Source organism: Pristis pectinata, chromosome 3 (genome assembly GCF_009764475.1).
Source record: "Pristis pectinata isolate sPriPec2 chromosome 3, sPriPec2.1.pri, whole genome shotgun sequence".
Taxonomy (NCBI): domain Eukaryota; kingdom Metazoa; phylum Chordata; class Chondrichthyes; order Rhinopristiformes; family Pristidae; genus Pristis; species Pristis pectinata.
Genome location: NC_067407.1, coordinates 65,417,283 through 65,441,946, shown reverse-complemented (window position 1 = coordinate 65,441,946; position 24,664 = coordinate 65,417,283). Strand labels below are relative to the sequence as shown.

The window sequence follows — 24,664 nt, the reverse complement described above, 5'->3', positions numbered from 1 at the left end:
GGTTTCAACAAAGGAAGATCCCACAAACAACCATCGGATGATGGCTGGTGTGTCGGGATTTGATGCTGGTTGAATACTGATCGAGAACTGCCGGAATATCTCGTCCACCTCTACCATGGAGACATGGGATTTGCCACGACCAGCCACATCTCAGTTTAATGTGGTATTGGAACAACACCACCTCTGGCCATTTTAACTCTACATTCCCACCCCACAGATGCTGCCTGACCAGCTGGGTGTTTCCGACTTTCCCTATTTATACACTAGATGGCACAGTGCTCCCTCAGAACTGCCCCTCTCACTGTGTGGCACTCCCTCAGTACAGCGCTCCCTCAGTACCTCCCCTCCCACAGTGTGATGCTCCCTCAGTACCTCCCCTCCACACAGTGTGGCACTCCCTCAACATGGCAGTCCCGTGTTAGGGAACTGGAGATGCAGCTCGATGATCTTCGTCTGGTCAGGGAGAGTGAGGAGGTGATAGAGAGGAGACCATTGGAATCAGGCAATTGGGTCACAGTCAGGAGGGGGAAGGGGAAGGGGAAGAGTCAGGTACTAGAGAGTACCCCTGTGGCTGTACCCCTTGACAATAAATACTCCTGCTTGAGTACTGTTGGGGGAGACAGCCTACCTGGGGGAAGCAACAGTGGCAGTGTCTCTGGCACAGAGCCCGGTCCTGTGGCTCAGGAGGGTAGGGAAGGAGTGAGGAGGGCACTGGTGATAGGGGACTCTATAGTTAGGTGGGCAGACAAGCAATTCTGTGGACGCAGGAAAGAAACTCGGAAAGTAGTTTGCCTCCCAGGTGCCAGGGTCTGGGACGTTTCAGATTGTGTCCAAGATATCCTGAAGGGGGAGGGAGAACAGCCAGAGGTCGTGGTACATATTGGTACCAACGACATAGGTAGGGAAAGGAGTGAGGTCCCGAAAAGAGACTATAGAGAATTAGAGAAGCAGGACCTCAAAGGTAGTAATTTCTGGATTACTGCCTGTGCTAAGCGACAGTGGGTATAGGAACAGAATGAGGAGGAGGTTAAATGCGTGGTTGAGGGATTGGAGTAAGGAGCAGGGATTCAGATTTCTGGATCATTGGGGCCTATTTTGGGGCAGGTATGACCCGTTCAAAGAGGACAGGTTGCACTTGAATCCCAGGGGGGCCAACATACTGGTGGGGAGGTTTGCTAAGGCTACTGGGGAGAGTTTAAACTAGAATTGTTGGAGGGTGGCATCCGTACTGGAAAGACTGGGGGAGAGGTGTTTGGCTCTCAAATAGAGGAGGCTAGGAGTAAGTACCATAGGCAGGTGATAGAGAAGGGACATGTTCAGACAGGCTTGAGATGTGTCTATTTTAACACAAGGAGTATAGTGAACAAGGTGGATGAGCTTAGAGCTTGGATCCATAATTGGAGCTATGATGTGGTGGCCATTACGGAGACTTGGATGGCTCCGGGGCTGGAATGGTTGATTCAAGTGCTGGGTTTTAGATGTTTCAGGAAGGACAGGGAGGGAGGCAAGAGAGGTGGGGGAGTGGCACCGTTGATCAGAGATAGTGTCACGGCTGCGGAAAAGGTGGATGTTGTGGAGGGATTGTCTACGGAGTCTCTGTGGGTGGAGGTTAGGAACAGGAAGGGGTCAATAACTGTGCTGGGTGTTTTTTATAGGCTGCCCAATAGTGACAGGGTTATTGAGGAGCAGATAGGGAAGCAGATCCTAGAAAGGTGTGAGAATAACAGAGTTGTTGTGATGGAGGATTTTAATTTCCCAAACATCGATTGACATCTCCAGACAGTGAGGGGTTTAGATGGGGTGGAGTTTGTTAGGTGTGTTCAGGAAGGGTTCTTGACACACTATGTAGATAGACCTACAAGGGGAGAGGCTGTGCTTGATTTGATATTGGGAAATGTACCTGGTTAGGTGTCAGATCTCTCAGTGGGTGAATATTTTGGTGATAGTGATCATAATTCTATCTCCTTTACATTAACACTGGAGAGGGATAGGAACAGACAGGCTAGAAAGGTGTTTACTTGGAGTAAAGGGAATTATGAGGCTCTTAGGCAGGAAATTGGAAGATTAAATTGGGAACAGATGTTCTCTGGGAAAAGTACGGAAGATATGTGGCAAATATTCAGGGGGTATTTGTGTGGAGCTCTGCATAGACATGTTCCGATCAGACAGGGGAGTCATGATAGGATACAGGAACCGTGGTGTACGAAAGCTATAATAAATCTAGTCAAAAGGAAAAGAAAAGCATACAAAAGGTACAGAGAGCTAGGTAATGTTAGAGATCTGGAGGAGTACAAGGCTAAAAGGAAGGAACTTAAGAAAGAGATTAGGAGAGACAAAAGGGGACATGAGAAGGCCTTGGCAGGCAGGATTAAGGAAAACCCCAAGGCGTTCTACAAGTATGTGAAGAGTAAGAGGATGAGATGCGAAAGGATAGGGCCTATCAAGTGCAGCAGTGGGAAAGTGTGTATGGATCCGGAAGAAATAGCAGAGGTACTTAATGAATACTTTACGTCAGTATTCACTACGGAAAAAGATCTGGGGGATTGTAGTGGGGACTTGCAGCAGCCTGAAAAGCTTGAGTATGTAGATATTAGAAAAGAGGTGGTGCTGAAACTTTTGGAAAGCATCAAGTTAGATAAGTCGCCGGGACCGGATGAGATGTACCCCAGGTTGCTGTGAGAGGTGAGGGAGGAGATTGCGGAGCCTCTGACGATGATCTTTGCGTCGTCAATGGAGACGGGAGAGGTTCCGGAAGATTGGAGGGTTGTGGATGTTGTTCCCTTATTCAAGAAGGGGAGTAGGGATAGCCCAGGAAATTATAGACTGGTGAGTCTTACCTCAGTGGTTGGTAAGCTGATGGAGAAGATCCTGAGAGGCAGGATTTATGAACATTTGGAGAGGTATGATATGATTAGGAATAGTCAGCATGGCTTTGTCAAGGGCAAGTCCTGTCTTACGAGCCTGATTGAATTTTTTGAGGATGTGACTAAGAACATCGATGAAGGGAGAGCAGTAGATGTAGTGTATATGGATTTCAGCAAGGCGTTGGATAAGGTACCCCATGCGAGGCTTATGGAGAAGGTGAGGAGACATGGGATCCAAGGGGACATTGCAGTGTGGATCCAGAACTGGCTGGCCCACAGAAGGCAAAGAATGTTTGTTGAAGGGTCGTATTCTGAGTGGAGGTCGGTGACCAGTGGTGTACCTCAGGGATCTGTACTGGGACCCTTAATCTTTGTGATTTTTATAAACGACCTGGATGAGGAAGTGGAGGGGGGGGTTAGTAAGTTTGCGGATGACACGATGGTTGGGGGTGTTGTGGATAGTTTGGAGGGCTGTCAGAGGTTACAGAGGGACATAGATAGGATGCGGAGTTGGGCTGAGAAGTGGCAGATGCAGTTCAACCCAGATAAGTGTGAAGTGGTTCATTTTGGTAGGTCAAATATGTTGGCGGAATATAGTATTAATGGTAGGACTCTTGGCAGTGTGGAGGATCAGAGGGATCTTGGGGTCCGAGTCCATAGGACGCTCAAAGCGGCTGCGCAGGTTTACTCTGTGGTTAAGAAGGCATATGATGTATTGTCCTTCATCAATGGGGAATTGAATTTAGGAGCCGTGAGGTATTGTTGCAGCTATATAGGTCCCTGGTCAGACCCCACTTGGAATATTGTACTCAGTTCTGGTCGCCTCACTACAGGAAAGATGTGGAAGCCATAGAGAGGGTGCAGCGGAGATTTACAAGGATGCTGCCTGGAATGTGGAGCATGCCTTATGAAAGCAGGTTGAGGGAACTCTGCCTTTTCTCCTTGGAGAGACAGAGGATGAGGGGGGACCTGACAGAGGTGTATAAGATGATGAGAGGTATTGATAGGGTAGGTAGTCAGAGGCTTTTCCCCAGGGCTGAATTGGTGGCCACAAGAGGACATAGGTTTAAGGTGCTGGGGAGCAGATATAGAGGAGATGTCAGGGGTAAGTTTTTTACTCAGAGAGTCGTGAGTGCGTGGAATGGGCTGCCGTAAACGCTGGTGGAGGCTGATACGATAGGGTCTTTCAAGAGACTGTTAGATAGGTACATGGAGCTGAGTAAAATAGAGGGCTATGGGTAAGCCTAGTAATTTCTAGGGTAGGGACATGTTTGGCACAGCTTTGTGGGCCGAAGGGCCTGAATTGTGCTGTAGATTTTCTATGTTCTTTCTATGTTCTACTGCCCCTCCTACAGTGTGACACTCCCTCAGTACTACCCCTCGCACATTGCGGCACTCCCTCAGTACTGCCCATCCCACAGTGTGACAGTCCCTCAGTACTGCCCCTCCCTCAGTACTGCACTCCCTCAGTACCACTGCTCCCTCAGTACGGCACTCCTTCAGTACAGCACTCCCTCAGTACTGCCCCTTCCACAGTACAGCACTCCCTCAGAACACATTCACAGTGATGGCTCAACAGAAACAGAGACCTGAATAACCAGTCTCCAAGAGAGATTATCATGAAATGACCAAGCGCATCCACCCCACTGCAGAGTTTTGACGGCGAATCTGTATTACCTGAGGATCTGTCTCCGCATATTGCACAGATGTGCTTGGCCATTGAGTTGGGGCTGTAGGAGTTCAAGTTTCCATGTCCGGTCAAGCCAGGAGGTGGCTTAATATCCTCTGTGCTGCTGACATTGTTCACCGCATTAATCTGAGTGAAGGACACAAGAGAATTTGTAACATATCTACTCTCCCTGATCAGAGACCCCACCCACCCATTTAATCCCCTCCCACTTGCCCCAATCACATACCCACCCACCAAAATGCCTTTGCAGGTGATACCACAAACATGTAACTACACAAAATCGACTTGTCCATGAGGATCCTCTCGAGCCTCTAAGATGGGCTATAAAAAGTATTCTGATGGGTTGCATCTCCACCTGGTACGGCAAGTGCTCTGGACTGACAGAACCTGCAGAGAGTGGTAAACAACAGCCCAGTCCATCACAGGATCCTCACTTCCTTCCATCCAGTCCATCTTCATGGCGCATTGTTCCAGGAAGGCTAACAGTATCGTCAGGGATGCCTGCCACCCTGGCCATTCCCCTTTCTCTCTTCTACCTTCTGGGAGAAGATACAGGAGCTTGAAAGCCCTGACATCCAGACTCAATAACAGCTTCTTCCCCACTGCTATCAGACTTCTGAACCAGTCACCTCTTTCACATCTCAGTGGTGCTGCCATGTTCTCGGACTCTTAATTGTCCGTTATTGTCACTTTAGTGTTTCTTTTTGCACTACCTCAGTTTGCACTACTGCACCTTGCACCATTCTGTTGTTTTTATGCTCTTCCCTGTATTTATTATTAGCATGTATACTGTTTACTCTGTGAGCTTCACACGAGCAAGGAATTAAACGAAACTAAACAAAGAGCTGGTAATACAGCTGGTAATATACCAGTGTGGACAAAGGATTGGCTGGAAGACAACTTAAATGAAGGGTCAGAGTGCACTGTGGCAAAAATCCGTAGATGATACCAAGGCTTGCAAGGACACAAGCTCTGCCAAGGGATTTAGCTGGTACAAACAAGTAAGCAAACATTTGGCAGATGAAATACAAATATGAGGAAAGGTGAGGTTATCCAGCTTGGTTGAAGAATAGAAAAGCAGAATATTGTTTGAGTGGAGAGAGGCTACAGAATGTTATAGCTCACAGGGATCTCAGGATCCTGGTACTTGAAAAGGTAAATACAGCAGCGGCAAGTAATCAGAAGGCAAATGGTACATAGAACATCGAACAGTACAGCACAGGAACAGGCCCTTTGGCCAACATGTCTGCGCTGAACACAATGCCAAATTAAACTAATCCCATCTGCCCGCACAGGATCCATATCTCTCCATTCCCTGCATATTCATGTGTCTATAAGTCTCCTAAACACCTCTATCATGTCTGCTTCCACTACCACCCAGGCAGCCTGTTCAAGGCACCCACCACTCTCTGTGTAAAGAAAACTTTCCCCAACTGACCTTAAATGCATGTACTTAACATTTCTACCCTGGGAAAAAGATTCTGGCTGTCTACCCTCGTTGATGCCTCTGATAAACTTCTATCAGGTCTCCCCCTCATTTTTCCGATGCTCCAGAGAAAACAACCAAAGTTTGTTCAACCTCTCCATCTAGCTAATGCCCTCTAATCCAGGAATAATCCTTGTGAACCTCTTCTGCACCCTTTCCAAAGCTTCTACCTTCTTCCTGTAATGGGGCGACCAGAATTGCACACAATGATCGGCGTTGAAATCTCTTCCAGGTAAAATCGATTAGTGCCAGAAAAAAAACAGATGCTCATCGATTCTGGTCCCGGACAGGGCTGCCTGTGCAGACGGGAGGAAAAGGTAATGGGTGAGAGTGGGGAGAAGGTAACAGTGCACCTCTCATCAGATGGAGAACCCCAGGTCATCCACCCATCCCATTCCAAGTGTCGAACAGGAGTAGGGTTAATGTTTATTCTGGGAGAAATAAGCAAGCTCTCCTATTGATGATCTTTACAGGAAGCTGAGTAGGTGAGGTCAGGAATGACTTGGATGTGATGGCCCACATGGTCAAATAGACAACATCTGTACATCTATAGATGACATCAAAAAAGATGCAGCGGGGCATCTGTGACTTGGAGCGTACAGACATCTTTTTCTTCACTCAGGGCTGTTGGCAGAAAAAGGCTCAATACAGTGACATGACAGGGCACAGAGCGACCTTTAAAATATGAATACATGTCCTGGTGGGGGCCTTAATTCCTACAGCATTCACTGCTTTCAGAGCGATGTACTCCACTGTTCAACAAGAAAATTGCAGGTCACAACCTGTGACCAGCAGTGTGCCGCAGGGATTGGCGCTGGGTCCACTGACGTGGACACATCTACATTAACGATTTGGATGACAATATTGTTAACATGGTTAGTAAGTTTGCAGACAACACCAAAATTGGTGGTATAGTGGTCAGTTTTCTAAGTTTACAAAGGGATCTAGACCAACTTGGGAAGTGGGCCGGAGAATGTCAAATGGAATTTAACTCAGACAAGTGTGAGGTGTTGCACTTTTGTAAGTTAAACCAGGGCAGGACTTAACACGTAAATGGTAGGGCCCTGGAGAGTGTTGTAGAATAGAGAGACCTAGGGGTACAGGTACATGGTTCCCTGAACATGGAGACCCAGATAGACAGGGTGGTGAAGGTGTTTGGTTTGCTTGTCAGGGCATTGAGTACAGGAGTTGGGACATCAGGTTATAGCTGTACAAATCGTTGTTGAGGCCACGCTTGGAATACTGTGTGCAGTTCTGGTCGCCCAGCTATAGGAAAGATGTCATTAAGCTGGAAAGGGTACAGAAAAGATTCATGAGGATGTGGCCAGGCTTCTGTTAGAAGGAGAGACTGGATAGGCCGGGACTGTTTTGTCTGGAGCAAAAGAGGCTGAGGGGTGATAGAGGTTTATAAATTCATGAGGGGCATAGATGAGGTGAATGGGCAGAGTCTTTTTCCCAGGGTAGGTGAGACTAAAATTAAAGGGCATAGGTTTAAGGTGAGAGGGGAGAGATTGATAAGGGACCTGAGGGGTAAGCATTTTTTTTTGACACAGAGTGGTGGGTACGTGGAACAAGCTGCCAGGGAAAGTGGTTGAGGCAGATACATTAATAACATTTAAAAGGTACTTGGACAGGTACATGGATAGGAAAGGTTTAGAGGGATATGGGCCAAACACGGGCAAATGGGACTACCTCAAGTAGGCAACTTGGTTGGCATGGATGGGTTGGGCCGAAGGGCCTGTTTCTGTGCTGTATAACTCTGTGACTCCTTAACTTGAAACAATTTCTGTCGGAGGTATTTAACATAGTACCACATGTGTTGACACCATCATCTGCTCAAAATACGACATGGGTATTTGGGTGAATCATGACCAGAAGTGCGGGTCCAATTTCATGAAGGGCGTACCTCAGAACATGAGCAATGCAAGCAGGAGTAGGCCATTCAGCCTCTTGTGACTGCTGCATCATTCAATGAGGTCATAACTGTTCTATCCCAGCAGGAACCCCACATCATTGAATTCCCTTGTGTGTGAATTGTCCATAAAAGACAGGTCACAATTGGTTCATTTCTAAACAAATCTACATTCTCTGCAGTCAATCTTACTATCAGTCATCGGTTCTCTGCTCCAACAACCCACCACTGGATTTCTGGGCTCCAGGTTGTGCAGTTGCCATTACTTGTGGGTCCATGGGTTGGTTGTTGGGAATTGGAAAATGCACCGGGAATTCCCTCAGGATCTTCCCAGCAGCCCAGACAGATGTGGGGCTGACCGATTTTGGAAGGGCACTTTAAAGAGACCAAATGCTGCACAAGTAAGCACATGTTCTTAGCCTGCTTAATGTTAATTGTAGGCATGTTCAGGAGAAAAGGAATAATCAAGGTCTCCTGTTAATGAAAAGCGAAAAAGCGCAGATGCTGGAAATCTGAAATTATAGCTGAAAATGCTGGAAATACTCAGCAGGTCAGGCAGCATCTGTGGAGTGAGAAACAGTTAAATGTTTCAGGTCTGAATGATGGGTCCTGGACCTGAAACCTTAGAACAGAACAGTACAGGAACAGGCCCTTCGGCCCATGATGTTGTGCAAAGCTAATTAAGCTAAAGACACATAATCCCTTCTGCCTGCCCATGGTTCATATCCCCACCTCCCACCTCCATATTCTCTTTGTTCTGTTTGATCTTTTGCCTGATCTGCTGAGTGTTTCCTGCATCTTCTGGTTTTACTCCTGTTCTTGAGCTTTATTGGAAGCAGTGTGTTTGAGATTAGGAATAACTTGGCTGTGACGGTCCATGCAGTTGAATAGACAGTGTGTGGACATCAGTTGGAAGATGTAAAGGAGGGGCATGAGTGTGTGTCTCCAGAGGGAGGGTGGGTGGTGGTGGGAGAGGTGTGGAAGGAGAGCTTATGTGGAAACTCCGAATACAGAGTGGAAGGAGTTAATCAAGAACTTCTTGTGAGCTGGATCCTGGAATGATTGGGGATGTTGGCAGCAAGTCCAGGATCTGGATCCATTAGCAGCCCGGATACTCACTCCCAAAGGCTGGCGCTGTCACACTACATTACCCAGACAGCTGGCCCTCTGAGTATCCTGTCCTTTCACTGCAACACCTCAGCCACCCCTAAAAATAGAAGGTGATGGTCTCCTTCCGGCTGACTCCATCGCTGTCGTGCTAACACAGGCAGCAGCAGTGCGTTTTAACTGCATCGATCCCTGCGGAAAATGCAGTGCCCAAGGAAGTGGCCGGATTCGGGAGAAGTAGAGGGACCCTGTGACAGATGGCGAGCGAGAGAAAGCCATCTGATCGCTGCGGCCCCCTCACCAGTGCTCACAACCGCACTGCCCTCTTTGCCAAAGGAGACTGTTCAGCCCCGTGTGTTCTGTCTATCCCGGGGGACGCTCATGTTCTCCATTTTTAATTGGCTCTGGAGGTATTCCAAGGCTTTGCTCCATTATACCCGAGTTTGTTCTCCAGATTGATTCTGACATCAGTGGTAAAATTAACCTTTAACTATGTTAGAGCCGGCCTCCCTCTTCCTACACCCACATCTTCATTTAAAGCCGTGTTCCATAGCAACACGTAGCCATGACAACCTCACATCTCACCTTGAGCATCTCTTCACAGACTGAAGAACCTTCATCCACCCAGCCTCTCCCAGTAACTTGGACTCAATCAGCCTCCCGGCACTGCCTCCAGAGTTTGAGTAGCCCCCTTGTGCCTTGGTCATGAGAACGGGAGAGGTGCAGTCTGTCCCAGCACTGCTTGGTTTGGACACAGCCTCCTCTGATTCACTCCCTGGACTGAGTACATCATCCAGTTGGCTTTAGAACATAGTACAGCACAGGAACAGGCCCTTCAGCCCATGGTGTCTATGTCAACTGTGATGCCAATTTAAACTAATCCTATCTGACTGCACTTAGCCTTTATCCCTCCATTCCCTGCCTGTTCATGTGCCTGTCTAAATGTATCTTAAACGTTACTATTGTATCTGCTTCCATCACTTCCCTGGCAGTACATTCCAGGCACCTACCACTCTGCAAAAACTTGCACATCTCCCTTAAACTTTCCTCCTCTCACATTAGAGCTATGTCCTCTAGTATTTGACATTTCCATCTTGGGAAAAAGACTCCGACAGTCTACCTTATCTATGCCCCTCATAATTTTATAAACTTCTATCAGATCGCCCCTCAGCCTCTGACACTGCAGCGAAAACAATCTCTAATCCAGGCAACATCCCAGTGAACCTCTTCTGCACCCTCTCCAAAGCCTCCACATCCTTCCCGTATTGGGGTGACCAGAACTGCACACAATACTCCAAGTGCAGCCTAACCAAAATTTTATACATCAGCAACATGACTTCCTGGTTCTCATAATGAATGCCCTGAGCAATGAAGTATGCCATACGCCTTCTTTACCATCCTACCTATTTGTGTTGCCACTTTCAAGGATCTATGAATCAACACTCCAAGATCCAACCTGTACATCAATGCTCCCACGGGTCCTGCCATTTACTGTATACTTTCCCCTTTACATTTGACCTCCCAAAGTGCAGCACCTCACACTTGTCCAGATCAAACTCCATCTACCATTTCTCTGCCCATATCAGCACCTGATCTATATTCTGCTGAATCCTTTGACAACCTTCCTCACTCTCCACAACTCTGACAATTTTTGTGTCATCTGCAAACTCACTAATCAGCCCACCCACATTTTTGGCCAAATCATTTATATAACTCACAAACAAAGGTCCCAGCACTGATTCCTGAAGAACATGACTAGTCACAGACTTGCAGTCAGAATAATACCATTCATCTCCACTCTCTGTCTTCTATGAGCAAGCCAGTTTTGAATCCAATCCACCAAGTCTCCATGGATCCCATGTGCCTTAATCTTCTGGATCAGCCTACCATAAGGGACCTCACTGAATGCCTTACTAAAGTCCATGTAGACAACATCCACTATCCTACCCTCGTCAATCATCTTTGTCACCTTCTCAAGTAAACTCAATCAAGTTTCTAAGACATGACCTACCATGCACGAAACCATGTTGACTGTCCCTAATAAGTCTATACTTTTCTAGATGTCAGTAGACCATATTCCTAAGAACCTACTCCAATAATTTCCCTATCACTGATGTAAGCCTCAATGGCTTATAATTCCCTGGTTTGTTTCTATTGCCTTCTTAAACAGAGAAATAACATTGGCTATTCTCCAGTCCTCTGGGACCTTGCCTGTGGCTAAAGAGGGTAGAAAGATCTCTGTCAAAGCCACAGCAATCTCTTCTCTTGCTTCTCTCAATAACCTGGGATAGATCTCATCTTTCTTGATATCTTTCTTTCTTTCTTGATATCAACATGCTCTAAAATATTAGGATATCCCTCCCTGATCTCGTTATCCTCCATGTGCTTTTCCTTGGTGAATACCAATGCGAAGTACTCGTTTGGTACATCACCCACTTCCTCTGGTTCCAGGCATAGATGCCCTCCTTTGTCCTTGAGTAGTCCTACCCTTTCTCCTGGTTACCCTCTTGTTTTTAACACATATACAAAATACCTTGGGATTTTCCTCAATCTTACTTGCCAATGACATTTCACGGCCCCCTTTTGCCCTTTTGATTCCTTGTTTAAGTTCTTTCCTATGTCCTTTCTATTCTTTGAGGGCGCTGTCTGATTTCAGCTTCCTAAACCTTACATTTGCTTCCTTTTTTTGACTAAACTTGCAACATCTCTCATCATCCCAGGTTCCCAAACCTTGCCACCCTCGTCTTTTTTCCTCACGGGAAAATATTAGTACCAATTCTGACCAGTTGGCCTTTAAACCACTCCAAAATTTCAGATATGGACTTGCTAAATAACAGCCTCTCCCAATCTTCCCAATCTATTCTCCCCAGTTCCTGCCTAATACTGTTTTTATTAGCCTTTCCCCAATTTAGCACATTCTCCCCAAGGTCCAGTGTTATCCTATCTGTCACCATCTGTAAACTTACGCTGTTATGATCACTATTTCCAAAATGCTCCCCCAATGAAACTCTGATCACCTGGTCAGGCTCATTTCCCAATACAGGTCTCTTATGGCGCCTTCCCTGGTTGGACCATCTATACATTGTGTCAAGAAACCTTTGGCTTCGGATCTGACAGAGCAATGGTGAACTGGAAAGGAAGTCTTGCTGCAAAGGGAGGGGAATTTGAGGGATAGATTGGGGTGCATTTGGGATTGAGTTGCCTACATTGCAGTCCAACAAGGAAAAGATATAGCATCTGCTGGTTAACTGTTCTGAAAATCTAGCCTTTTTCTTGAAAATACATAAAAGCTAAGTGTTTTTTTAAAAAAGTGAATGGTTTGCATCAGGGATTTGGACACATTCCTCCCACCTGTCCACCCCCAATAACCAGCTTAATCCAGCAATATTTCATGTGTCTCAAACAAGGTGAACATGGGACACGGGAGGCTGGAGCGGAAGCAGCAATCCAGGACTCCAGAAGTCCAGCTCTCTGCACTAAAAGAATTCTTTGAAATTGGTATGGGTATTGGTTTATTATTGTCACTTGTACTGAGGTACAGTGAAAAGCTTGTCTTACAAACCGATTGTACAGGTCAATTCATTACACAGTGCAGTTAAATTGCAGCCAGTGCCAGCAACACACCTGTCCCCAGCAGGGGCAAGCAGTTTGTGATCCCATTGGGTCTTTTTAAGGAGTTGTGCCTGTCCTCTGAATTTTTAGCTCCGCCTCACGCCCTTAGTTAGATTTACAGGAGCTGCATCAATGCCATATGGAACAGCCAATTTTCCTTTTGGATATAGAGAGTCCTGCACCAAACCTGCTGGCAATCCTCGTAGGAGCCTCCTTGGATCCGAGCATTGGCACCGACCAGCTTTAATGGCTGATATCCGATCTGAACATTCTGCCAGTGATCCAGAGATATCTTGCTTTTTCTCTGGGACAAATACCACAAGAATGAACTTCAGTCACTATATTAAATATCTGATGTATTACCCCATTGTAGTTCCATTGACTTGGTCGGTTAGTTCTGCCAAACAAGGTTGATTGTCCATGTCCATCGCCGGGGAATGATTCGTTTGGAGTGTGTCGCCCTGGGCAAGGCTTCACCTTATGTGAATGGCAGTCACTGACCTTGCTCAAGATATCTTTGTGTAGAAATGTTGCCCCAAGTCTAATGTTGCTAATGTCTGGCAGTGCCATTCATTCAGAGCAGGTCCCGTTTTGCAGAGTTTCATCTTCTGTGCATTTTCTCTCTCTCTGTACTCAAAGGATCTGCCCAGAACATTTTAAATGCATTGTTATTAGGGTGTTAGTCCACCAGGTTATTCACAGTGAGTTTTTTGGGGCTTGGTGTACATTTATTTGGCATCCTCAATGTTAAGTCTTCACTTATCTTCCACTGAATTTTGTTTCCTCATTTTTTTTTGGCTCCTTATTTGAAATGTTATGTTTAGAATCTTGTCTCAGGTATTCCTGACTCCCACATCATGTTAGACCTGATTGCTCTGTGGTCCGTGTACCCCAGGATCAGTGTTACTTCCATTCAAGTACATTTATGAAACTTGATCAAATGAGCATTGCCTCTTGGAGCTCCCTTAACATACCAGCTCACGAAGTGGTCTTACCTTACACATAAGAATTCCACTCTAAACCTCTTGCATTTTTCAAATTTTAGAGTATTATTGAATGCTCCAGCACATGAAGCTGCCATTTAGCTTACATTGCTCCTGCCACATGCCTGTCTTTCCTTTATAAGTATATGACAAGCACAGTCACAGCTGGTAGGGCTGCTGCATCACAGCTCCAGTGATCCGGATTCAATCCTGACCTTGGGTGCTGTCGGTGTGGAGTTTGCATGTTCCCCCTGTGACCATGCGGGTTTCCCCTGGGTGCTCCAGTTTTCTCCCACATCCCAAAGACGTGCAGGTTGGTAGATCAATTGCCCACAGTAAAATGCCCCCAGTGTGTAGGTGAGGGGTAGAGTTTGGGTAAGTTGAGGGGAATGTGGATAGAATAAAAAAAACAATGGGGTTAGTGTAGAATTCAGGTAAAAATGGGTGCGTGATGGTCATTTTGGACCATGTGGGACAAAGCGCCAGTTTCCATGCTGTATAATCAATGCATGTGTGTATTTTTTTTTCATTTGAAAGATAATATTAAATCTGTCTACAATACACTCCCAGGCTGTGCATTCCTGATCATCTCTCAACATAATAAGAACACTTCTGCATCTCCATCATTCCAATACCCGAGCAGTTTGTTTGGCCAATGCCACAATCCCTTGCCCTCTCTATCCTCCACTTCAGCCTTGCATTCATCTACCTGAGCAACAAGGCCATAGTTTCACCCTGAGGACACCGTTATGTGGAAAGGAATATTGCTCAAAAGCTGACATGACCAGAGCTAAATATTCTCCACTCTGCAAATCACAATCCAACCATTTATTCAAGGTATAAAATAATGAACAAAAATGTTGCAGTAATTTTAAGGTAACCATGTTGCCATTAGAAACTGCATTTCCCTGTAACTGCAACACTTTATTCAGCATTCTGTTATTGTTTTCCCTTGTACTACCTCCATGCACTGTCGCAATGAAATGATCTGTATGCAAAACAAAGATTTTCACTGTACCTTAGTACACGTGACAATAACAAACCATTTTACATCCTGGTGAATCTCCTCTACACCCTCTCCAGCTCACCTCCAAGGAGAATACCTTCTTTACTCCTTCCACATAACCGATGTCTGCCATCCTTCCATGAAACCTCTGAGCCCTTTCACTGCTTGGATCTGCTTCCTACAGTGAGGGAATTGGAATTAGCTGCAACACTCACCAGTGACTTATGAAGGCTTTACAAAACTTCTTGCTGTTATACTCTCTGGGCCATAGAAGACCTAGAGGCAGAGTGGCTTCAGACACTAACCTCCAACGGGGCAGCAAACGTGACCTGGGCCCACATATCCTAACCCCAACTCTGGTGTTGGGACAATCCCAAAGTGATGTTTGGAAGAGCTGTGCAGAACATGGGATGGATTAAGATCAGTCAAAGGTGGCCTCATCTGGTGTGTTGCTGGTGGGGGGTCAGGAGCCGAGAGAGATGCTCTTCCCCAAGGTTGGAGGAGGATCCTTGTTCTCCTAAGGAGTCAGCAGCAGGACTCTTGTCCTGCACTCCTGGATTCAGTGCAGGAAGTGAGGTTAATGACCAAACCAGTTTCTAACTTCCTTAACCCTCTGCTTCACTTGGTCTTAGAGTCACAGAGCCATGTTATAAAGGTGTATGGCATGCTTGCCTTCATTGGTCAGAGCATTGGGTACAAGAGTCAGGAAGTCATGTTGCTGATGTATAAAACTTCGTTTAGGCTGCACTTGGTGTATTGTGTGCAATTCTGGTCTCCTCATTATAGGAAGGACATGGAAGCTCTGGAGAGGGTGCAGGAGAGGTTTACCAGGATGCTGCTTGGATCAGAGGGCGTGAGCTTTAAGGAGAGGTTGGACAAACGTGGGCTGTTTCCTCTGGAGCAGCAGAGGCTGAGGAGAGACCGACAGAAATTTATAAAAATATGAGAGGCAGAGATAGGGCAGACAGTCAGAGCCTTTTTCCCAGGGTAGAAACGTCAAATACCAGAGGTGAGAGAGGGAAAGTGTGGGCCACCGGGTTCTTTTTTACGCAGAGAGTGGTAGGTGCTTGGAACGGGCTGCGGGGGAGAATGGCGGAAGCAGATGCGATAGTGGTGTTGAAGAGGCTTTTCGACAGGCATGTGAATATGCAGGGGATGGAGGGATGTGGATCGTGTGCAGACAGAAGGGATGTAGTTTAATTTTGCATCATTCTTGGCACAGACATCGTGGGCCGAAGGGCCTGTTCCTGTGCTGTACTGTTCTGTGCTCCATGAGAATTAAAGAGCAAACTAAATGCCGGAATGCCTAATTTGGAACGGGGGCTGAATTGTGCGTGCACCCTCTGGATCAATTAACTTGTGCCCTGGTGTTCTCTGTTCTATACAGCACAGAAGCAGGCCCTTCCGCCCACTGGGCCCCTGCTAACCATCAAACACCCATTTACACTAATCCCATTTTATTCTCCCCACATTCTCATCATCTTCCCCCAGATTCTACCACTCACCAACACACTGGGGGCAATTTACAGCAGCCAATTAACCCACCAACCCACACATCTTTGGGAAGTGGGAGGAAACTGGAGCACCCGGGGGGAAACCCATACAGTTGCAGGGAGAGCGTGCAAACTCCACACGGACGGCACCGGAGGTCGGGATTGAACAGGAGTAATCGGATGTAGGATTGATTGCCTCCGGAGCTGGGAGGCAGCAGCTCTCCATGCTGTGCCATGTGTCTTGTCAAGCCTCACATCCTGATGCAGGGTCTTCACCCGAAACATTGACAATTTGTTTCACCCCCACAGATGCTGCTGAGTCCCTCCAGCAGACAGTTTGTTGCTCCAGGTTGCAGCATCTGCAATCTCTGGTGTTTCAGGAACATCCACACTTCTCCCTTGGTGCACTGCACCTCCGTGGCTCTCCAGCTTCCTCCCACTGTCACTCACTCCAATCATCCTGCAGCACCCTTATCGTCAGCCTCAACCGAGGGCACACCCTCCCTCAGGGTGCCACGCCGATGGGCATGACCCCTCACCTGCTATAGGAGATACGGCTGAGCACCACCAGCAGTGGGAGGGGTGGGCTGCACAGACCGTGCAGCTGTCGGACATGGGGGAGGGGAAAATAACCAATGACACTTCTGCTGTCATAATCAGAGGGCTGGAGGGAGAGGCAAGGGTTTCACAGAGGCCAGCTGAGAGAATTAAAACAGATGACTAATGAAATGTCTAATACTGGAGGGCATGCGTTTAAGGTGAGAGGGAGTAAATTCAAAGGAGATGTGCTGGGCAAGTTTTTTTGTTTTACACAGAGTGGTGGGTGCCTGGAGTGTGCTGCCAGGGGTAGTGCTGGAGGCAGATACGATAGAGGTGCTTAAGAGGCTCTTAGATAGGCACATGAATGTGCAGAGAATGGAGGGATATGGACATTGCGTAGGCAGAAGGGCTTAGTTTAGTTAGGCATTTCACTACTGGTTTAATTAGTTTGCCACAACATCGTAGGCCGAAGGGCCTGTTCCTGTGCTGTACTGTTTGACGTATCTCTCACACACCTCAAGCACGATCTTGCCACTTATTTCAACAGTAAGTGGAACATGATCGGCCACATCAACCCGAGCAGCAACAGTGCAGGGATCATTACCATCTCTTGGCCACATGAAGGGCAGTAGATTTGATTTTCATTGAGTCTTGGAGTTAGGCAGCATGGAGGCTGGCCCTCCGGTCCACCATGTCCATGCCAACCCCTGAATACTTATCTATGCTAATCTGTTTTACCAGCACTTGGTCCGTTACCTTCGATGACTTGGTGATTCGAGTGCGTCAGGAGTTTGAGGAGATTTGGTATGTCATCAAAGACTCTTACAAATTTCTATAGATATACAGTGGAGAACATAATGATTGGTTGCATTACAGCCTGGTATGGAGGCTCCAACGTGCAGTATCACAAGAGGCTGCAGAAGGTTGTAGATTCAGCCAGCTCCATCACGGGCACAACTCTCCCCATCATCGAGGACATCTTTAAGAGCCGGTGCCTCAAGAAGGCGGCATCCATCATTAAGGACCCTCTTCTCGTTACTACCATCAGGGTGGATATACAGGAGCCTGAAGACCCACCCTCAATGATTCAGGAACAGCTTCTTCCCCTCCGTCATCAGATTTCTGAATCCATGAACCCACTATTCCTTTTTTTAGCACTATTTACTTATTTTTGTAATTTATAGATTTTTAATGTCTTTGCACACTGTACTGCTACCCCAAAACAGCAAATTTCACGTCGTAAGTCAGTGATAATAAATCTGATTCTGATTCTGCATTGATGGGAGTGGTGAGACAAGGGGCGAGGATGTTGGCACATGAGCAGTGGAATACCAGGGTGAGAGAGTACGGCCTACTCCGAGTCTGTGAACAGGGTCTGTGCTTTGTTGACCATGAATGAAAAGGAGTCAACCAGAGGGAGAGTAGAGACTGACAGATATGCTAAGCACCCACATCCACAATAGGAGAGAGGGTGGAAGGAAATCTTACTTCAACCTTATAGCACAGCTTATTTTGCAAATATCTGCCAGTGATGGTGTGCCTTCCTTGGTCATTCTCAAAGCCAGAAAACTTCTACACATCCTCTCTGCCAATACTCGTCACTCTAGGGTGCACTGTGCTCAGGACTTGGGCGCATTCTTGGAAGTTTCACTGCTTGCCCTCTCCCCCACTGTCCATCCTCACTGCACAAACCCACCAATGGTTGCCTCCCAGGCAACTGGGAAGCAAACAGGCTCTTCCTTACAGACTGAATGATGCTCACCATCCAGTCTTACTTAACTCCAACATTATTAATAACCAATAAATAAAAGCTATAAAAGAATATTTTTTTAAACACGGGTGGCCCAGTGGCACAGCCAGAAGAGCCGCTGCCTCACAGCTCCAGAGACCCGGGTTCGATCCCGACCTCTGATGCGGTCTGTGTGGAGCTTGCACGTTCTTCCTGTGACCGCGTGGGTTTCCCCCGGATGCTCCGGTTTCCTCCCACATCCCAAAGATGTGAGGGTTGGTAGGTTAATTGGCCGCTGTAAATTATCCCTAGTGTGTAGGTGAGGGGTAGTTGATGAGAATGTGGGGAAGATTTAAAAAAAAAATTGGGATTGGTGTAAATGGGTGGTTGATTGCCAGCATGGACTTGATGAGCCGAATGACCTGTTTCCACGCTGTATCTCTCCGTGACTCTTAACACCTAGAGCGAACTGCCCTCTAACTTTTTGACTGCAGCAGGACCTTGGAGATTAATGTCCAATTCCCTGAGTAAACAGCAAAGACTGGTGCAAAGATCATGTGGGGCCCTTGACCTCTTCGTGGAGTTCAGACCTCCAGCTCCAGAGTTCTGCAGTGCTGCAAAGTGTGTGCAGCTTAATGCAAGAAAGCTGGGGGTGGGGTGGGGGGGGGGGGAGGCGGGCGAGCAGTGGCAGGGGGAGGGGTGGGGGGGAGTTAATAAATATTTACAGCAGCAACTGCAGTGTTGTCAGATTTTTATTTTAACTCCGTGACAGTTTCCACATTAACTATTGATTTCTTGCCAAATGAGGATGAGGGATGACAATTAATGTCAGTCCTGGCATCGAGCAACCCCGGTGCTCTCTGGGGACTGACTACATCTTTCATCACTCACTAATGGAATTAACTTTGTCACCAGGAGGGGCAGCTCCTGCCTGGCCCACCCTCTCTGCTTGCGGTGGTGCTGCCTCAAACGCGAGCGGTGCAAAGCCCGGTGGCATCTTACAGCTTCCTGGAAGCACAGCCTCTCTCTGCGCCCTTGCGACGTCCCCAAGTGCTGTGGAACCATTTGGGCAGCGGGATGTGCTTCTGTGTCAAACCTCTGACATGCGACCAGCTCAACCAGGTGTGGCAAGCTCCAAAATCAAAGAAGAAAACAGGACGACTGCCCTGTTTGTTGATGTCAACTGGATGAGAGCCAGTGCTGCTGTGAGACCCACATCTAATTGTGGGGAATCGGACAGCCCACCCCTGTAAGGCTGCACCGCTGGTGATGGAGCCTTTCCCCTGGCACTGCAGCACCAGTTTGTGGAGGGTGAGAGGGAACTGGCGGAGTCAGAGGAGAGGGTAAGGGCACGGGCTGGCAGAGCCATGCCACTGCCAGCTGTTTACAGTGGTCACAGAGTGGTCACAGCAAGGAAACAGGCCCTTCGGCCCAACTCATCCATGCCACCCGAGTTGCCCATATGAGTTGGTCCCATTTGCCCTCGTTTGGCCCACATCCCGCTAAACCTTTCCTGTCCACGTACCCATCCAAATGTCTTTTAACATTGTTATTGTACCTACGGCTACCACTTCCTCTTGGCAGGTCATTTCATATACGGACCACTCTCTGTGTAGGTAACTTGCCCCTCAGCTCCCCTTTAAATCTTTCCCCTCTCACCTTAAACCTATGCCCTCTAGTTTTAGACACCTCTATGTGGGGAAAGAGACTGTGACCATCCACCTTATCTATGCCCCTCATGATTTTATAAACCTCCATAAGGTCACCCCTCAGCCTCCTACACTCCAGGAAAAACGGTCCCAGCTTATCCAGCCTCTCCTTATAACTCAAGCCCTCCAGTCCCGGTAACATCCTTGTGATGGCGGAACACCATGCACCCACAGCCCTATTTCAGGAATCTTCACCAACGTATCTTCTGTCCTTCCTTCTGCAGACATCTGGATGCCAATCACAGCTGCCCCAAGGCTGGGCACAGCGGCAGCAGCCAAACCCTGCCCCTGCCAGGAATGAGAACAGGTGCCCTCTGCACCATCACAGAGGCCGCCTCTCATCCGCAGCCCCCCCTCACCCCCAACAGCCTGTTCCAGCCGATCTCTCGGAGTGGGTGGACAGCTCCTGCACTCCACCATGCAATCAGCCCCGCAGTGACGAGTGCCAAGCTGTGCTGGGCTAAATGCGGGGGGTGGGGAGGGGCTGATCGCCTGCAGTTAGTGAGCACTGCGATCGGCCACTCCAGGATGCTGTGTGCCTGCCAAGCACTTGCAGCTGTAACATTGTACTGAAGCAACAGCTCGGGCTGAGTGTGAATGGATTGTACCACTCTGGAATGTAATTCACAGCTCAGCACAGCCTGCACAGACCTCACTACAGACTGGTCAAGCTTTTTATTAAGAAATATATTGGTCACAGTATGGAGTTATAAAGCATGGAAACAGGCCCTTTGGCACTGAGTCCACACTGACTATCAACCACCCATTTACACTAATCCTACATGGAACACAGAACAGTACAGCACAGGAACAGGCCTTCGGCGCACTACGTCTGTGCCAAACACGATGCCAAATTAAACTAAATCCCTTCTGCCTGCACATGGTCCATAATCCTCCATTCCCTGCATATTCATGTGCCTATCTAACAGCCTCTTGAACACCACTCTTGGATCCGCTTCCACCACTACCACTGGCACATTCCTGGCACCCACCACTCTCTGTGTAAAAACCTTGCCCTGCACATCTCCTTTAAACTTTACCCTCTCACTTTAAATGCATGTCCTCTATTTCTACCCTAGGAAAATGATCTATGCCTCTCATCATTTTATAAACTTCTATCTCGTTTTCCGTCAGCCTCCAACGCTCCAGAGAAAACAATCCAAATTTGTCCAACCTCTCCTTATAGCTCATACCCTCTAATTCAGGCAGCATTCTGGTAAACCTCTTCTGTACCCTTTCCACAAAAATCCCTTTTTATTTAAAATGTTCTCCATATTCTCCTCAACTCCCCCCCCCCCCCCAACAAAATCTACCACTCAGCTACACTCTTGGATACAATTTGTTGTGGTCAATTAACCTACATGTTTGGGACGTGGGAGGAAACCCGAGCACCTGGGAAAAACCCACGCAGTCACAGGGAGAATGTGCAAGCTCCACACAGACAGTGCCCAAAGTCAGGATTGAACCTGGGTCCCTGGCGCTGTGAGGCAGCAGCTCTACTAGCTGTGTCACTGTGCTGCCCTCTTATTTTACTAACACAGCTCACTCTACAATGTGCTTTGCTCCACCCTCCAATTGGAACTTGTGTTGTTCCACAGAGTCAAGGAAGAAAGTGAAGGGGGGATGGAATGGAAGGGGGGATCTTGCACCCAAAAGAGCTTTCACACTCACACAGTTCTCAGATCAGCGCTCTGGAACCAAACTGCTGGTGTCTTTCAGCACGACTTCTGGATCACAACCACAGAGTGCGAGACACTACTTCCTCGCCTAATCTCTCTGACCCACAGCCCACACTACCCTAGGGCCGAACCTTCTCACTAAAGCCCACAGAAAGTAAATGATAGTTTGTTAATTCCTCCTTTTGCTTGAGCTAACTATGCGTTGTGTGCAACCACTACATAAATGTAATTAATGGCTACTGGCTGCGGAGTGCAGTGTCCTGTCACTACGGGTATGTGGCTCTGTCAGCTGGAACCCACAGAGGAACTGCGAGTGAATCTGTGTGCCTCTGGTTGCTGTAACTCCTTGCACATCTCTAGATCAGCACCTTCAGAATGCCACTGCTGAGAATCACCGAAATTATGTAAACATCGATCCTGATTTTATTCTGTAACTGTGTGCTCTTCAATATCATGTCTCATCACCAGAGAAACTCCCCTGCAACATCGGGTGGGTACAGAGTACAGTCCCTTCAACCCTATTCTCATCGCACACTCCCAGGGCAGGGACAGCACGGGTTAGACACAGAGTAAAGCTCCCTCTACACTGTCCCATCGCACACTCCCAGGGCAGGGACAGCACGGGTTAGACACAGAGTAAAGCTCCCTCTACACTGTCCCATCGCACACTCCCAGGGCAGGGACAGAGGGCTAGACACAGTAAAGTTCCCTGTACATGTGGAGGACTGAAGGGACAGTGATATCAATGTCTCACTGGAGAGATGGCATCTCGAACCATGCTGCATTCACTCTGTACTGGGCTGTGGGCTTAGAAATTTTGCTCAGTATTTGGGGTGGGACTTCAATCCACAAGCCCTGAAAGATTAAGGGTGCAGCTACTGAGACGGGGCTCTGGTGAGCTCTCCCAACTCATGATGCCACACAGCAGCCTGGTGTGATGTAGGAGGAGGTTGGGGGGGGGGGGGCGGGGTGGGTGGTCTTGCCCCAGGGCTCACTCTGCCAACAGCAGCTGTTCTCAACTTTCTCTTCTCTTCTACAGCTCCGGACCTCACTGCATCTGCAGTCCTTTGTTTCTCAACATCAACGACTTGGTGCCTTCGGTGCAGTGAAATATCCCGAGGGGCTGCCCAGAAGCATCTACAAATGTCCGCCCGCATGGGCCTTTTGGGACAGGGTACCAATAACTTGGAGGAAAAGAGTGGCAGAGAGGGAGCAAAGTCCAGAGCTTGGATGAAGGGTTCCCTCTCGGTACTCTGATTTCCTCCTGCATCCCAATGAAGTGCAGGTTGTAGGTTAATTGTCTGCTGTAAATCGCCCCTAGTGTGTAGGTGAGTGGTAGAATCTGGGCAGAATTGATAAAAGTGTGGGATTAATGTAGGGTTAGTGTGAATGGGTGGCTGATAGTTGGTGAGGTCCTGTGGGCCAATCAGCCTGTTTCCATACTGTATCAAGCACCAGCAACCGAGGAAAGAAAATAGGGAAAGAAGAAGGGGAAGGATATAAAGACCTGGGAGGGATGAGGGCTGGGAGGCAGGGACAGGAAAGAGATTTCAACACAACTCTGAGAGCTTGAAAACTGAGGCACTATTGAACTGGGAGCCGGTGTGGGGCTGTGAGCACAGGGGTGAAGAGTGAGTGGGACATTGTGTGTACCCGGATTCTGGGTGTTAGGCAATACTGTGTTTGTCTAACAGGATTACTGGGGCTTCAGCTGCCAGGATCAGTGCCAAGCAGCCTAGAGCAGAGTGACTGTTATATAATATACTCACGTAAGCCGACCAGAGCTCACGTTAAGTGACAAAGACACCAGCGGTGCAGGGAGCTTCTCTGCATCATTTATACAATAGCTGTGACTACACCCAGCCACCAAAATGACACAAATGACTTTGGTTCCTTAAAGGGACAATGAAGTGAGGAAATTATGGCATCCCCAGTCTGTTCTTGAACCAACTGGCACAACCCTAATCACTACAGTTTAGCAACACTATGACCACTTTGATCGCTTTGCACTAAAATGAACTTTGTTTTTTTGTCTGTGTTCTAATCCAGTTTTTTTCTTGTAAAAATTGTGTATAATTTATGTTTAATTTATGTTTTTCTTGTGAATGCTGCTTATATGATGCTGTGTGCCTGTGATGCTGCTGCAAGTTTATCATTGCATATATGTATTTGTGCATACAACAACAGACTCGAGTTTGACTCCAGTATTGTGGCCTTGAGTGATCAGGAAGGGGGAGCTCTTTGTTATCAGACTAAAACTCTGGTTAGGCCACATCTGGAGTACTGCATTCAATTCTGGTCACCCCATTATAGGAAGGAGGTGGAGGCTATGGAGAGGGTGCAGAAGAGGTTTACCAGAATGCTGCTTGGATTGGAGGGCATGTGCTATAAGGAGAGATTGGACAAACTAGGTATTGGTATTGGTATTGGTATTGGTATTGGTATATTATTGTCACTTATACTGAGGTATAGTGAAAAGCTTGTCTTACAAACCGATCGCACAGGTCAATTCATTGCACAGTGCAGTTACATTGAGTCAGTACAGAGTGCATTGTTGTAGTACAGGTAAAAACAATAACAGTACAGAATAAAGTGTCACAGCTACAGAGAAAGTGCAGTGCAATAAGGTGCAAGGTCACAACAAGGTAGATCGTGAGGTCATAGTCCATCTCATTGTATAAGGGAACCGTTCAATAGTCTTATCACAGTGGGGTAGAAGCTGTCCTTAAGTCTGGTGGTACGTGCCTTCAGGCTCCTTTATCTTCTACCCAATGGAAGAGGAGAGAAGAGAGAATGTCCCAGGTGGGTGGGGTCTTTGATTATGCTGGCTGCTTCACCAAGACAGAGAGAGGTA

General features: G+C 47.5%; 1 protein-coding gene across 3 annotated transcripts in view; it reads right to left on the bottom strand.

Annotated features, from left to right (window-relative positions):
* LOC127567923 (retinoic acid receptor RXR-gamma-A-like) overlaps positions 1-24,664 on the bottom strand; it is a 183,679-nt gene that overhangs the window by 28,145 nt on the left and 130,870 nt on the right. For all 3 annotated transcript variants that reach the window (XM_052011132.1, XM_052011135.1, XM_052011134.1), the window contains exon 3: positions 4,542-4,680. In XM_052011132.1, the coding sequence (XP_051867092.1) occupies positions 4,542-4,680 (139 nt within the window). The remainder of the gene's footprint in view (positions 1-4,541; positions 4,681-24,664) is intronic.